We start from the raw sequence: 13,962 nt of genomic DNA on the forward strand, positions 1-13,962 counted from the left end.
CTTTCGCCATGGGAATCAACGAGGGGCGCTTCTGGCAAAGGTGCTCCGTCGTTCGGCGGGACGTACACATATCTTGCAACTTCGAGCGGCAGGGGGGGGTTTGGTCCGGACGGACGCCGAGATTAATGCAGTGTTTTTTGACTATTATAGGAAGCTTTATTCACAGCAATCTGATTTAATGGACGGCACGGCATATTTGGATGGCCTCTCCCTTCCATGCCTGTCTGATAGGGCGGTAGCTAAACTTAATGCCCCTGTAACGGCAGAGGAGGTGGCAGGCGTCATACAGAAGGGGTCCTTGTTAAAGGCCCCCGGACCGGATGGTTTCCGGATGGAATTTTATAAACTCTTACTTCCTACGGTGGCTCCAGTCTTAGCTGATACCTTCACAGCAGCTATTCAACGGGGTGCCCTTCCGGAGTCTCTCACTTCGGCTCAAATAGTTGTGCTATTGAAACCCCATAAGGATGCAGCCCTCTCTTCTTCTTATCGCCCCATCTCGCTGCTGAATGTGGAGGCCAAGTTGTTCGCCAAGGTTTTGGCTAATCGATTGGCTTGTGTTCTTCCTGAGTTGATCGCTTCCCCTCAGGTGGGCTTTGTGCAGGGGCGTACGAGTGTGAAAAACATTAGATCTATATTGGCGTCTTTGGAATTCGTGGAGAGAACCCAACTTTCTTCTCTATTGGTCAGCTTCGATGCTGAGAAGGCCTTCGACCGGGTCTCTTGGAATTTTTTATTCGAGGTTTTAACTCGGTATGGCATTACGGGCTTTTTCCAGGATGCGATTCGGGTGCTTTATCACTCTCCTACAGCTTTTGTGTGGGCCAATGGTCTTTGTTCTCCTTCCTTCCCCATATGTCGTGGCACGCGTCAGGGCTGTCCCCTTTCACCATTGCTTTTTGCTCTGTCGTTAGACCCTTTGATCCGTGATATTCAGCTTAATGGAGCTATTCCGGGTATTCGAATTGGTTCTTCCGAATTTAAGATCTCGGCATTTGCGGACGATCTCCTGGTCCATATCTCGGAACCCGTGGTGTCTCTGTCCAATCTGATGGCCACTTTTCAAGAATATGGAGACTATTCGGGTTTTAAGCTTAACCTTGATAAATCTCTGGCGTTGGCCACATCCTCGGTCTTGCGGGATTCTTGGCCTGGATCCTTTCCCCTTCAATGGGCTTCTTCTTCGTTTCGTTATTTAGGGATTCTGCTGACGCCTCGTACTTCCGAGTTATATCGTGTTAACATTGATTCTTTATTCAGTTCTTCGGCTGAGTGTTTTGCTCGTTGGTCTCCTCTTCCTCTGTCCTTGTCGGGTAGGATCAATTTGTTTAATATGGTTCTTTTTCCAAAATGGCTTTATACTTTGCAGTTGCTCCCTTTATGGCTCTTGAAACGGGATGTTACCAAGTTACATTCTATGCTTTCTAGATTTTGTTGGGGGGGACGGCGACCAAGGGTGGCGCTGCGTTATCTGCTCGGCGCGTGGGGAGGAGGGGGACTGGGACTACCACATTTTCGGTTATATAATGCTGCCTGTTTGATGCGTTTTTTGGGGGAGTGGCTTTCGGATCGTCGGGATTTTACTCCAAAATGTTATGAGAAAGAATTTTTTGCACCTTGGCATATTTTGTCTTTGGTGCACGCGCCCCGTTCTGCCTTGCCGGGGGCTCTTCGGGGGAGTTTGTTGTTGCACTCGCTGCGTGTCATATGGTCTTATGTGTTGGACTCCTGGAAGGGTACTCCCTCGACTACTAGATACTTACCTATTCAGGGGAATCTGCAATTCAGCCCGGGCATGGAGACTGCTAGTTTTCGTAAATTGGCATCCCGGGACTTCACGTTACTTACCCATGTTCTTCAGGCAGATGGTTCTTTAATGTCCTGGGATGCTTTGGTCCGGTCGGGTGTTTTCTCTGTGGGAGACTTCCTTGCGTTTCGGCAACTTCAACATTATGTTCGATCCCTCCCCCGAGCCGCTTTGGTTTTTCCTATTGAGAACAAATTTGCGGCGCTGCTGGATCCCTATTTGGAGGATGGGTTTACAGTTTCGGGTCTGTATAAGGATCTCCATCGATTATTGGGTCCGGCTGATCGAGCTGTCCTACACGCCCGTTGGTGCCAGGATCTGGGGATAGCACGAGACGCTTTGGATCTCCCTTCCTTGATTGCAAGACTCCCGGGAGTTTCCGTTAATGCAGATCTACGGGAGTGTCAGTTTAGGGTTCTTCATCGGGGCTATTTTACGAAAAGTCAGTTATATTATTCGGGTTACACGGACTCTCCTTTATGCCCTAAGTGCCTCCAGCAACCCCATTCGTTTATCCATGCCTTCTGGTCTTGTGTGAAAATCAAACGTTTTTGGCGGCAGGTTGTAACATATGTGGAGAGCGTCTTTGGTACTACATTACCTTTTTCTGCCGCTGGTCTCTTGCTGGATAAGTATGAGGCCTTCCGCTTGTCTGATTCGGGTCAGCGGCAGTTTATGAGACGGGTGGGGGTCTTGGGGAAGAAAGTAATTCTATCTGTCTGGATTGGGGAACTTTCTCCATCCTTTTGGGAATGGAGGAACCGTTTGCATGCTCTGCTGCTGCTGGAGTGTAAAGATGCGTCTTATAGCTTACGACGGAGGCGACTCTTTCTTCGGATCTGGGATTCTTACCTTTTTTCACTCTCACCACGGGCTAGAAGTGACATTCTAAATTCCTTGTGACTTTTTCGGAGACCTGGGCTTGTGTTCCATCCTTGAGGGGCGCCAGGTATGCTTCTTTCTCTTTCTTTCTTCTTCTTCTTTGCTCTCTTCCTTCTTTCTTTCTGTGTTGGTGTTCCTTATTGTCTTGGGCAGTGGGCTATCTGAGTCCAAGCCTACTGCACTCACTTTTTCTCGTTTCAGACTAGGGGGTTTGGGGGGGGGGGGTGGTGTGGGTGGGATTGTTGGATCTCCTATTTTGTTTCTGCTGTTTTCCATTGTTACTGTGGTTCTGACCTATTGGTCTGTTCTGTGTTATTTGATAATAATAAAAATTGATTCAACATAAATGAAAAATGAACAATAAACTGTTTAGCGTAGTCAGCTTTCCTAAATAATAGATTGTTTGTTTATTTTTCTCTCCATGGAATTATAGATCTCCCTCTCCTTTATAGTGGTCTAAGAAGGATAATAACTGAAACGCCACATTTATGATTTTGTTTCCTTTTGATGTTTTTTTTATTTTCTGTATTTCTGTAACAAGTGATATTTTTTAAAACTAATAAAAATAAAATACAATAAAAAAAATGAATAATAAAAATATACAAAAATTGAAAAAGAAAAAGAGACGTTTTAAATAAACCATTACAGAAAAGCGCGACACTCGATCTCACTGTTGAGACCCTGTGGGTATAAGGTGTTCAATTTGAAAACCCAGTTTTGTTCTCTAACATGTAATCTCGCTGTACATAGGACACACTATCAGAAGCATTCGAGTACGAATTGGGGAGCCCCTAAGCAGGATTTCCACTAGAGTTTTGGAAGCCCCTCTCACCCAGCATTGGGCGACAGAAAACCATCAGTTGACATCTTTGCGATTTTCCATCTTAGAAGTCTCTGTTTTACCCCGGGGAGGCAATCTGAAAGCGAGTAACAGTACTTAAGAAAGTTTGGGACTGGCACAGAAGATCCTTAGTTGTTGTTGTGGTAGTGGTGGGGGGGGGGGGGGGGATGTGAGGGGTATAGACTGGGATAAACACAGAGGATGCTTAGTGTGGGATAATAATGGAGACCAAGCTGGTCCTCTGGGATTACAGTAGGATGGTTAGACTGGGCAGGTTTCCGTCTTTAAATGGTTTGTAACCCTCTAAGGGCCTTATGTTTTCTTTCTTCCTTACTGACATGAGTTCTGTAACGTTTTTTGTTGGTGTTGTATCGATTGGGTGCCATTTTTAATGATTCAGAGTACAAACGAGCTCTTGTTGTCTGGAAGGTGAGTGATGAGTGCTCTTTCACCCCAGAGTGTTGTGTCTGTGCAGGAAGAGAGAGCGACTTGACATTATTCCTGCCTTTTCTTGTCACCATCTCAGGTCAAAGACACTTCTTCAGTACCTCCAGGCGTCCGAGGCAGGTTTTGAGGTGGCTCAGTTTAACATGGCTTACCTCTGTGAGAAGGACCCGGTAAGCAGCAGTCTACTCTCCCTCCCTCCCTTTCTCTCCCTCTGTTTCTCCTATACTTGGAATCCAGAACCATTAAATGATAAATCCTGGTCTACAATGCTTTCATGGTGCTGATCCAGAAACCATGTCTTACCATTAACGCATCCATTTGAAGGTTCTGAGCTCTAGATTTTCTCCAGCATTGCCTTTTAAATAGTTTGAATAAATGTGAGGACTTTATTAGCCTCTCCCCTTCTTTATAACTGGTGGTGGTAGTGGCAGGCTGTGGATAAGGGGAGAAGTGATGGTGGTGGCAGCTGATTAGGAGAGCAATAGAGCAGTTATGAAAGCAGGGCCCAGGGTAAGATGAGGGCAAGTGGTAATAGAATGGGGGATAAAAGGAGAGTTTGTAGAAGACTGGCATCAAGGGGGGGATTGCTGGTATCTATTATGGGAGGAGAGGAAGAGAGGAGGAATGCTTTTTGAGGCAGTGAGGAGAGTAGGGAGAAGTGATGGTGCTGGTGGGCCAAGGCAGATAAATGAAGAACTCTGAAAGCAACAGCCTTAAGGAGAAGAGATGTGGAATGTTGATGGAAGTTTTAGGGGCTGGAACAGCACTCAGAGATGTGGAGAAGATGTGGTGATGATGCTCAGGGACAGGGAAAAGAGAGTGGATGTCAGTGTTCAGGAGTAAGAAAAGGAGAGGAGGATAGTGGCAGCCCAAGACAGGAGAAAGAGAGAGTGATGGTGTTTAGGTCTTCGGGAACCAAGGTGGTGTTTGGAGATGAGGAAAGGAGAAATAAAAGGGGGGGGGGGGAACAGGAGGTCAGGAACACGGGAGGACAATGGTGAAGTGGCCCAGAGAGCAACAAGAGGAGGCCATTAGGGAGATTGGGGAAGAAGAGGAGTGATCGGGCACTTTGGGATAACGAGAAGAAGAACGGGGGTAGAGGAAGGGAGAGGAGTTTTAGTGGTATCTCCTTGGGAAGTGAAGAAGTGAGGACAATGGCTCAGGGAGTGGTGACGGTGACATGAAGGACAAAGAGAGACTAGGGATTAAATGGAGAAATAATGGTGGCGGTTTGACATGGGGAGAGAGAGGAGGAATGATGTAAGTGGGAGGGCGACTTTGTCAATGCTGGTCTCTCCGACACCTCTTCCTGATACATTCTGATGTCAAATGGAAGCAGCTGGAATCCAAATGGATGGACGTGTACAAGCCAGGACTGCTTAAGAGTACATACCACACACTAATGAACTCTTCTTAAGTCTTTATAGTAATGTAGACTTCAGGGGAAAAAGCTCTTCTGCTTTAATGTTGATGCAGGTGAGACCTGTGCTGAGCTGTGCTGGTTCTTTGGCAGGAAGGACTCATCAGCCGTTACATGCAAACAGACTGCGCTTGGAAATATTACAACCTTTCAGCCCATAGTGACCAGCCCCCATCCTATGGTAAGTGTGACTTTAAATTAAACCTATTAGAGATACGGGATGGGGCAGCGGCAGAACCAGGATGGAAGATTAGCGATTGCTCCTAAATGACATGAAATAGAGTTGTAGCCAGGGAAAGCAAGGAGACTGACATCTGTGCACCCCCGGAGGCCCCATCCAATGGAACGAACCTAAATGTTTTCATTCCTTGATTTGTTAAAATATACAAACTGTGCCATAGTATGTGTAGAAATTGCTCTCCCAGGAGAAACCATTCTTTCTGCTCTGCTGGTAGGAATCAGCATATGAGCATGTATTTTCTATAAAATTCACAATAAGTGCAAATCCCTTCCCTGCTCTATAATAATAATAATAACTTTATTTGTAGACCGCAATACCGCGCAGTTCAATGCAGTTTGCATCAAGAAAAAACGGTGCAAATACAGCGATGATACATCAAGTTACATTATCAGTAAAGTCAAAAATTCATTAAAATTGACTACATAGTGACATAGTAAATGACGGCAGATAAAGACCCGAATGGTCCATCCAGTCTGCCCAACCATACATGCTCCATAAATTAATTATTTAGTGTAGATATTTCTGGGTCAGAAAACCAGAGCCCTGCCTGGTAGTGTGCTTAGGTTCTATCTACTGGAGTCTCCGTCAAAGCTCACTTCAGTCCATCTTAACCATCCCAGCCATCGAAGCCCTCCCCAACCCATCCTCAACTGAATGTCCATATATGGTCCACATACTGGCCTTAGTTCCTTCAATATATACCAATTATTTTCTGCTTAAAGATCATTAAAATCATTATACAAATTTATCAAAGAGATTTTCAATAATTTTCTAAAATCCTGGCAAGAAAGGGAAGACACAAAATGGAAACGGACCAAGCTATCTGAGCAACCGCCTAATCAGGAAAAACACATCCAGACCAAGGAGAACTCAAGCACACTTTACCCACCCCCCAATCAAAGGCATGGAAAGCAAAAAAATATATGATGGACTATTAGCCACCAGAGCAGTGAGACTAGACCACATCTTTCCAATCTGTTGACCATGACGCCCAACTAGGAAACATTGAGGAAAAATCTTAAAACTATACTATTCAAGAAATTTGTCAAATGATCCCACTAAACCTGATCAACCCTCTCCATATCCCGACGCATGCTACATCTATTAAACATGTATTCTCCCTGGGAATGCCCAGGCCAATTCTTCTTGTAAACCGCCTAGAACCGAAAGGTATTGGCGGAATAGAAGACACCAATGTAATGTAATAATCAGACGACCGCTTAAATTCTCATTCCATTTACCTGCTTGGAAGGCCAAAGTCCTTTGAAGGAATCTTTTACATGTAGGACTTTTTAAAGATGGAAACGAAAACAAAGTGATACCAGGGGTACGGCGATTCATTTCAGACAATTCAAAATGTTTTAAAAGAGAGCTTGGAGGAAGAGTAAACCGTGTTTTATAACGTGAGCATGCAAATGTAAAAAGTATTCTCGCTTCTACTGGAAGCCAAGGTAACTTTTAGGTAGTAAGGTGTTACATGTTCCGATTTTTTTCAGACTAAAGTTTAAACGCACTGCTGTGTTTTGAATTAACATTTTATTGCACTGAAGTCTACCCCCATATCTCGGAAAAAAGAAAGCAATCTATTTTGTAAGCAACTGGCTTTAATACACGGATATACTGGGCTGGTTTTATACGTGCCTCAGGTCTGTTTTAGTTCACACAGTTTTCGTCAAACCCCCCCCCCCTCCCACCCCCAACAAATATAGCAATGTGTCATGACATAACCCTACCACCTGAGGATGACAGACAGCAAGCCGATTTAACCTTTTACCTCTGAACCTTCCAGCTCAAATTAAAATGGGAGATTTGCTCTATGTGACACACCCCAGGAGGAAGCGAGACATTCAAGGGGCAGTGAGAATGTATACTGCGGCAGCTCTACAGCAGGACCCGCAGGTAAGACGAGCTTTGGGGGTCGTCATCACCGAAGGAACAGAAGATCATTCAAATGCGCACTATCTGTGTTAGATAAGTTCTGATATGCTGGGTGTCCCTGAATCACGGCCCCCTTCTCTCTGCAGGGATTGTACAGCCTGGGAATCTTGGTGAAAGACGGCGTCTCTCTCCCCTTCTCCACGCTGAAGATGCTAGGCTTAAACCGCTCCATCATTGCCGATAACTTTACCATCCTCATAGAGCTCTACAAAAGGTCAGGTGGTCATAGAAAGAGACATTACTGGAGGGCGACACCAACAGGTGACACTTAACCAGTGGTTCCTGCATAGCAGGTGCTGGAGAAGGTGGTGTTCACGCCGTGCTACTTGTTCTCTCACGGGCTGTGCCACAGAGGAGGTGTTCCCACCCAGACCTTTCTAGCAAGGAGATCCTGAAGGGCACTGAAAAGGTAGACAGGGACAGATTCTTCAGACTGTGGGGAACCACAAGTACAAGGGGGCACTCAGAGAAATTAAAAGGGGACAGGTTTAGAACAAACGCTAGGAGGTTCTTTTTTACCCAGAGGGTGGTGGACACATGGAATGCGCTTCCGGAGGCTGTGATAAGCCAGAGCACGTTACATGGCTTCAAAGAAGGTTTGGATAGGTTCCTAGAGGATAAGGGGATTGAGGGGTACAGATAGGAGTTGAAGTAGGTTATAGGAATAGTCAGGGACCACTGCACAGGTGATAGGCCTGAGGGGCCGCCACGGGAGCGGACTGCTGAGTGGGATGGACCTCTGGTCTAACCCAGCAGAGGCAACTTCTTATGTTCTTATGTCCTTCCCAGGATTATTTATCACTTATATAGCGCTGTACATTTTGGAGGAGCTTACAATCTAACTTGGACAGACAAGACATGACACAGTATAGGTGAGAGGAGTTAGGAGTTGAAAGCACTCTCGAAGAGGTGGGCTTTTAACTGGGCCTTGAACACTGCCAGAGACGGAGCCCGCTGTAGGGTTACGGGCAGTTTGTTTCAGGCATACAGTGCAGCAAGATAGATGGGACGGCAGAGGAGGAGAAGGGCACAGACAGGAGGTCCCACTAGCTGAGCAGAGCTCATGGGGAGGGGGGGTGTGGGGAGATAAGTGAAGAGAGATAGTGAGGGGCAGCTGAGCGAATGCATCTGTAGATCAGGGAGGTGAGTCTGAACTTTCCACAAAGGCTCCCACCTGGGTACTTCAGTGTACCTCTGAGTCTTTTGGAAGAACCATACGTAGGACCTGTCAAACCCCACAATTTCTGAGGTTCAGTGCTGTGTACTTTATGTGAATAGTGTCCTAGAATTATTAACAACTGAATGCTGTAGCAGCTCCGGAGCATAGATGTAGCGAGAATTAGTTATAAGGGTCGTTAAACAGATCTAATAGACATCCAGCTGGACTGAGGTCAGTCTCTCCATTATCTTCACAGGTGCAGAGACCATGAAAGAGATGCTTCTTACATGGCCTGTAGCCTGGCCTTACTCAACACTCACCTGCAATACATCTGGACATTCCACCGGTTCACAGTGCAGGTAAAACGCCCCAATGCAAGGAAGGAATCGATTAAGAAGTGTCCTTTCCTAATAATAGTAACATAACATTTTATTTATAATGTGCAATATCGTGAAATTTAATGCGGCTTACAATTCATAAAAAAATATTGAACAATAGTGAATTAAACAGCATCATTCAGAAAGATGTTCTCTTAGGCTTCCGTGGCGGGCGTCATGATTGTAGCAGGTTTCCGAGTCTCGCCGCGACTGTGTAGAAAGAACTGACGTTTCAGCCATTATGCTGTGGCTTTCTTCAGGGTTTGCTTTGAGGTCTGCAGTGTGTCTTTATTACATAGTGGGTTCACCTGACTGAGAACATAGCAGTCTGTGGGTAAGAAATTTGAATTTTTGGCGAGAAAGTTTGTTGGGTTGACCTGATTGAGAACAGAGAAATCTGTTGGTCATGAGTTTGAAATTAGGCGGGAAAGTTCATTGGAAATCCAGGATGATTGTCAGAAAAGCGGCTGGAACTTGTGTGATGGAGGGAGAGGCACACCTCACAGCATGATGGCTGAAACGTCGGTTCTTTCTACACAGATGCGGCGAGACCTGGAAATCTGCTACAATCATTCATACAATCTCCTGGAAATGTCCAGACTTCTAATTTGTAATCCGCTTAGAACCGCAAGGCACAAGCGGAATAGAAATCACTAATGTAATGTAATGTAAGATCTTTAACATATAAAAAAGTGTTTAATAATTTTCTAAAAAGCGGCAAAGCAGTATCAATACTCCTTGCCCTCTATTAAATAAAGTAAATAGATGGTCCAATGTTGAAGCCAAAACTGTTTCGGTGCTATAAAGTGGTTGGAATATTGGCTGAGAATTATGCAATAGGGCAGATCATTCTAAATATGAACTATGCCTTCCATTATGGACTCAATGGGTCTGTAATTAGAGACCTGAGTTATTGGAAGTTTCTGGTCTTTTATAATGGGGGGGGGGGGGGGGGTTGGTAATGATAATGTGGCCTTTTTGTTTAGGAACCTCATCTTGCCCCAGCATATCGATTAGCTACCTAAAAAGCTCTTTCTGGAATTTTACACGAATCAAGCAAGCAGCAAGAACGCACGTATTATGTAACAGAGTTCTGGAAGAGTCTATATAATCATGGACAGATAGGACTGGAAGGAATTATAAGAGGTCATCTACAACAGTGGTTCCCAACCCTGTGCTGGAGGACCCCCAAGCCATTTGGGTTTTCAGGATAGCTCGAATGAATATGCATGGGGCAGATTTGCATGTCGTCTCCACTATATGCAAATCTCTCTCATGCATATTCATTAGGGCTATCCCAAACACCAGACTGATCTAGAGTGGACAGATATTTGCAACCTCCAGGGTCAGTAACTGGTTCCAGTGCTTAACTACCTTTATGGTTTGAAAGTTCATCCAGATGTCAGACCTTGGCCTCCCCTGCCATGATCTAAATCCTTTACTTTATGCCCTTTCCTCAGTGTACAACAGATCTCCAGCCTCTTGTTGCCTAGGTTCCTCCTCAGTCTTTATCTATCCAGCTCCTTCAGACTTTCCTCCTAAGAAAGGACCTTGCAGTGGGTAGGTCCCTCATGATAAGGATAAGATATAAGTATTCAGTTCTGAGTCCTCACCATCTGGAGATGATACATTGACATGTAGGAGATAATTCTATAAGATTATCAAATTTGGTGCCCCATTGGTTCATACTGAATGACAAGTTCCTGGAGGAAAAGTCCAAAGCCATTTCCATGCATAAAACAGCAGTTTAGGTGCAAAGATAGTTTTAGAAATGATTATGAATGCAAACACACTGCCATTGGTGTGAAAAGTGCAACTTCACCTTTTGGAGTTATAATTAATTTGTTTCTGCTTTTAGCCTCTACCATGGGCCCTTAGTGGGGGTTAATTAATGCATCATATCATCACATTTTAATGCTTTGACCTCTTTCTGCAAATACAGATGGAGAGGAATGCTTCATATTTCATAGCACTGAGGCCATGTTTTCTTTGCTTTTTTAATTTTTATTTCAGTGTTCTACTGCTATAGCAATCACCTTTCTCATAGCTCTTTGTGTGATGACTCTAATGAACCGTCTACAGAATGGAGGAGTACGCAGGCAGAACACAGTATGATGGTATGCACAGCAGCAAGAGAACCTAGAACCCGTGGCTCTTTGGAGCATCTTTTCATTTGTTCAACAGAACCTAGAGCCTGCAGCTCTTTGTAGCATCATTAATTGCTCAACAGAGGCTGGAACCAAAAGCTTTTTGTCCGATGTTGAAAGAGCCTGGAAACTACAACCCTTTGATTTTCCAAAGCATCAGCTGAGCCTAGAACCTAGTTTTCTGTGTGATCTGCCCAGACTTCAAAAGAATCTTGAACCAGCATCACTTCATATGTTCTTCTTGTTGACACAATATAATTTATTTTGTTAGCTTGCTATTTAATTTTCCCATTGTCTTAAAGGAGCCCAGAACCTGAATCTCTCTATAGGACCCTCATAGTATGAACTTCCACCATTGCTTAAGTGAATCAGAGAATCTGTGCCTTTCAACAGGATCCTCCTATGTGGTCTCAATAATGCCTAGAATTCTCTCACACTGCTCCAAAGAAATCTAGAACCCAGAGCCTCCTAAATAATCCCCCTGTACTGTTTCAATATGCCAAAGAACTTAGTTTCCAATGTGAAACCACTTCTGTACTAGTTTAGCGTGTCCAAGAACCTGCAGCCTCCGGTATGAAGTTCCATCTCTGCTTCAGGAGTGAGCACTTTGTGTGACCTTCATACCCACTGTTAAAGGGAAGTGCAATCATACATTAGAGTTCTTTTAATAGTCTGGATCAAAATGAGATTTGTGTAAGTAGGATTTCGTGATTTATTTTATCATTGTTTGGAGAATAAATCTTTATGGTACTTATGTCTAAAGCGTTGTTCCTGTCAGAAGGACCACTTTATCCTGGTGTAATCAGAAAAACCTGAACTGCAATGAGGTTAAGAAGTGATAGGTTCAGGAGTAATATAAGGAAATACTTTTTCACAGACAAGGTGGTAGATGTGTGGAACAATCTCCCCATGGGAGTGGCCTAAGGGATCTGGCCAATTGAAATCTTAGGCCACTCCCAGTGCATCCCAGAATGCATTGCGAATTGGGTCTAAGATTCCAGTTGGTCCAGCTGCCTAAGGACCCTCCTATGGGAGGGGTCTTATGGGATGCACCAGGAAAGGGCAGGCCCGCCATTCTTGAGAAGGTGGGCCAGCCGGCTGGAGGCAGGAATGATGCCTCTGGTCAGCCAATGATTTAAGGTAGGGGGGACTTTGTGGGGCTGGAGCAGTCTGTGGAGGTCCGGTTGGGGGATTGCCCACATTGTTTGGAGGGTGGTCCAGCAAAAGGGACTGGACATCCCCCCTGCCGGCGATGTACAGGAAGGTGGGGGTTTTCAGCAGGAGGGACTGGGCATCCCTCCTCCTGGCAATGTATGGGGGGGACGGGCGGCTGATAAACTTATCGCGGCAGGGAGATCCCTTGCTGCGATAAGCTCAGTGGTCACCCAATTTTCTAACCAGTGCCTGTGACATGGAATCCGGTTATTAGGTGGGCTTAGGCATCTGTCCGTGAGGACAGACATGATTCTCTATAGGACACCTGGGTGCAATTCTCAAAAGCTGCTGAGGAGGCTTCTGAAACTGGGCGTCTGAGTAGGGCAAACCTCCTTGAAAATGCTGAATAACGATGCTCTAATCATGTGCACCTGATGTGATTTGAGCCACTTTAAGTGGGAAGATATGTGGGGGTGTCCTAATTTATTCCTCTGTTAGAATACACATTGTTGTGGATATCTTTTGTTTCATGAGTAAATCAAGGAAAACTTTTGTTGTTTACCTGCAATTACATCAATTTCTTTTCCAGCGAGAAATTAAAAAAAGATTTGACATCGTTATGTGAATATTTCTTAATAAAGACCTGAATATTTCCACATGACTAAATATACTTCCATATATATACACAGTATATATCTAAAGCATTGCCTATAAAGTAGTCAGTGGTTATGCCTTTAAGAAAGAAAATGTGACTTAGGACTACACATTTCTGCATCCTGTAGTTCTCTGTGATAGGCTCTTCCTGAGCACATGCCCCAGATCCCTGTGTCTGATGGGACCCTGTTTTCCCTGTTCTAGTGGCGTACCAAGGGCGGGGTGGGGGGAGGGTGGGCCAGACCGCCCAGGGTGCACGCCCTAGGGGGGTGCACGGCTGGCCGGGTCCGGAATCTCCTGGGTCCTGCACTTCAGTGCGGCTTCTGGTCCATCTCTGCGGCCAAGAAAAAGGCTAAGAAGCTGGCAGGAGTGGTGAAAGCATCCTTTAAGGAACACCCTCTCGATCTGGCTCTATCCCGCCCCCTTCCATGACGCCACTGGACAGCGTTCTCAGCCATTGGTCGACTCAGGCAAGGTGTTATTTAAAGGATGCTTTCGCCGCCCCCGCCGGCTGAGGTTGGCTCTTAGGCATTGGTGGAATGAGGCATTATGACATCACAATACAAGTTCTGGAATGTTGCTACTCTTTGGGTTTCTGCCAGGCATTATGACATCAGGGAAAGGGATTATATAGCACTTTTTCTAGTTTTACAATCACACTCAAAGCGGTTTATGTACAGGCATTTTTAAAGCATTTTCCCCCTGTCTGTCCTGTTGGTTCACAATCTATTAATGTACCTGGCTTGCCTAGGGTGTCACAAGGAGCAGGGATTTGAACCCACAGTCTTTTTCGAAACGTAGCAGTGGCGTGCCGAGGGGAGGTGTCAAAAAAATGATGGGCCCCGGGTGTCACATACCCTTGGTACGCCACTGCCCTGTTCCATCCAAGCTGGT

At 45.2% G+C, this 13,962-nt stretch overlaps 1 protein-coding gene across 1 annotated transcript in view; it reads left to right on the forward strand.

The window, feature by feature from the left end:
- LOC117362480 (protein sel-1 homolog 3-like) overlaps nucleotides 1–12,014 on the forward strand; it is a 115,556-nt gene extending 103,542 nt beyond the window's left edge. The window contains exons 19-24 of the mRNA XM_033948902.1: nucleotides 4,057–4,147; nucleotides 5,491–5,578; nucleotides 7,428–7,537; nucleotides 7,663–7,790; nucleotides 8,992–9,094; nucleotides 11,126–12,014. Of these exons, the coding sequence (XP_033804793.1) occupies nucleotides 4,057–4,147; nucleotides 5,491–5,578; nucleotides 7,428–7,537; nucleotides 7,663–7,790; nucleotides 8,992–9,094; nucleotides 11,126–11,227 (622 nt within the window). The 3' untranslated portion in view covers nucleotides 11,228–12,014. The remainder of the gene's footprint in view (nucleotides 1–4,056; nucleotides 4,148–5,490; nucleotides 5,579–7,427; nucleotides 7,538–7,662; nucleotides 7,791–8,991; nucleotides 9,095–11,125) is intronic.
- The last annotated feature ends 1,948 nt before the right edge of the window (nucleotides 12,015–13,962 follow it).

Source organism: Geotrypetes seraphini, chromosome 6 (assembly GCF_902459505.1).
Source record: "Geotrypetes seraphini chromosome 6, aGeoSer1.1, whole genome shotgun sequence".
In the NCBI taxonomy this organism is placed as follows: domain Eukaryota; kingdom Metazoa; phylum Chordata; class Amphibia; order Gymnophiona; family Dermophiidae; genus Geotrypetes; species Geotrypetes seraphini.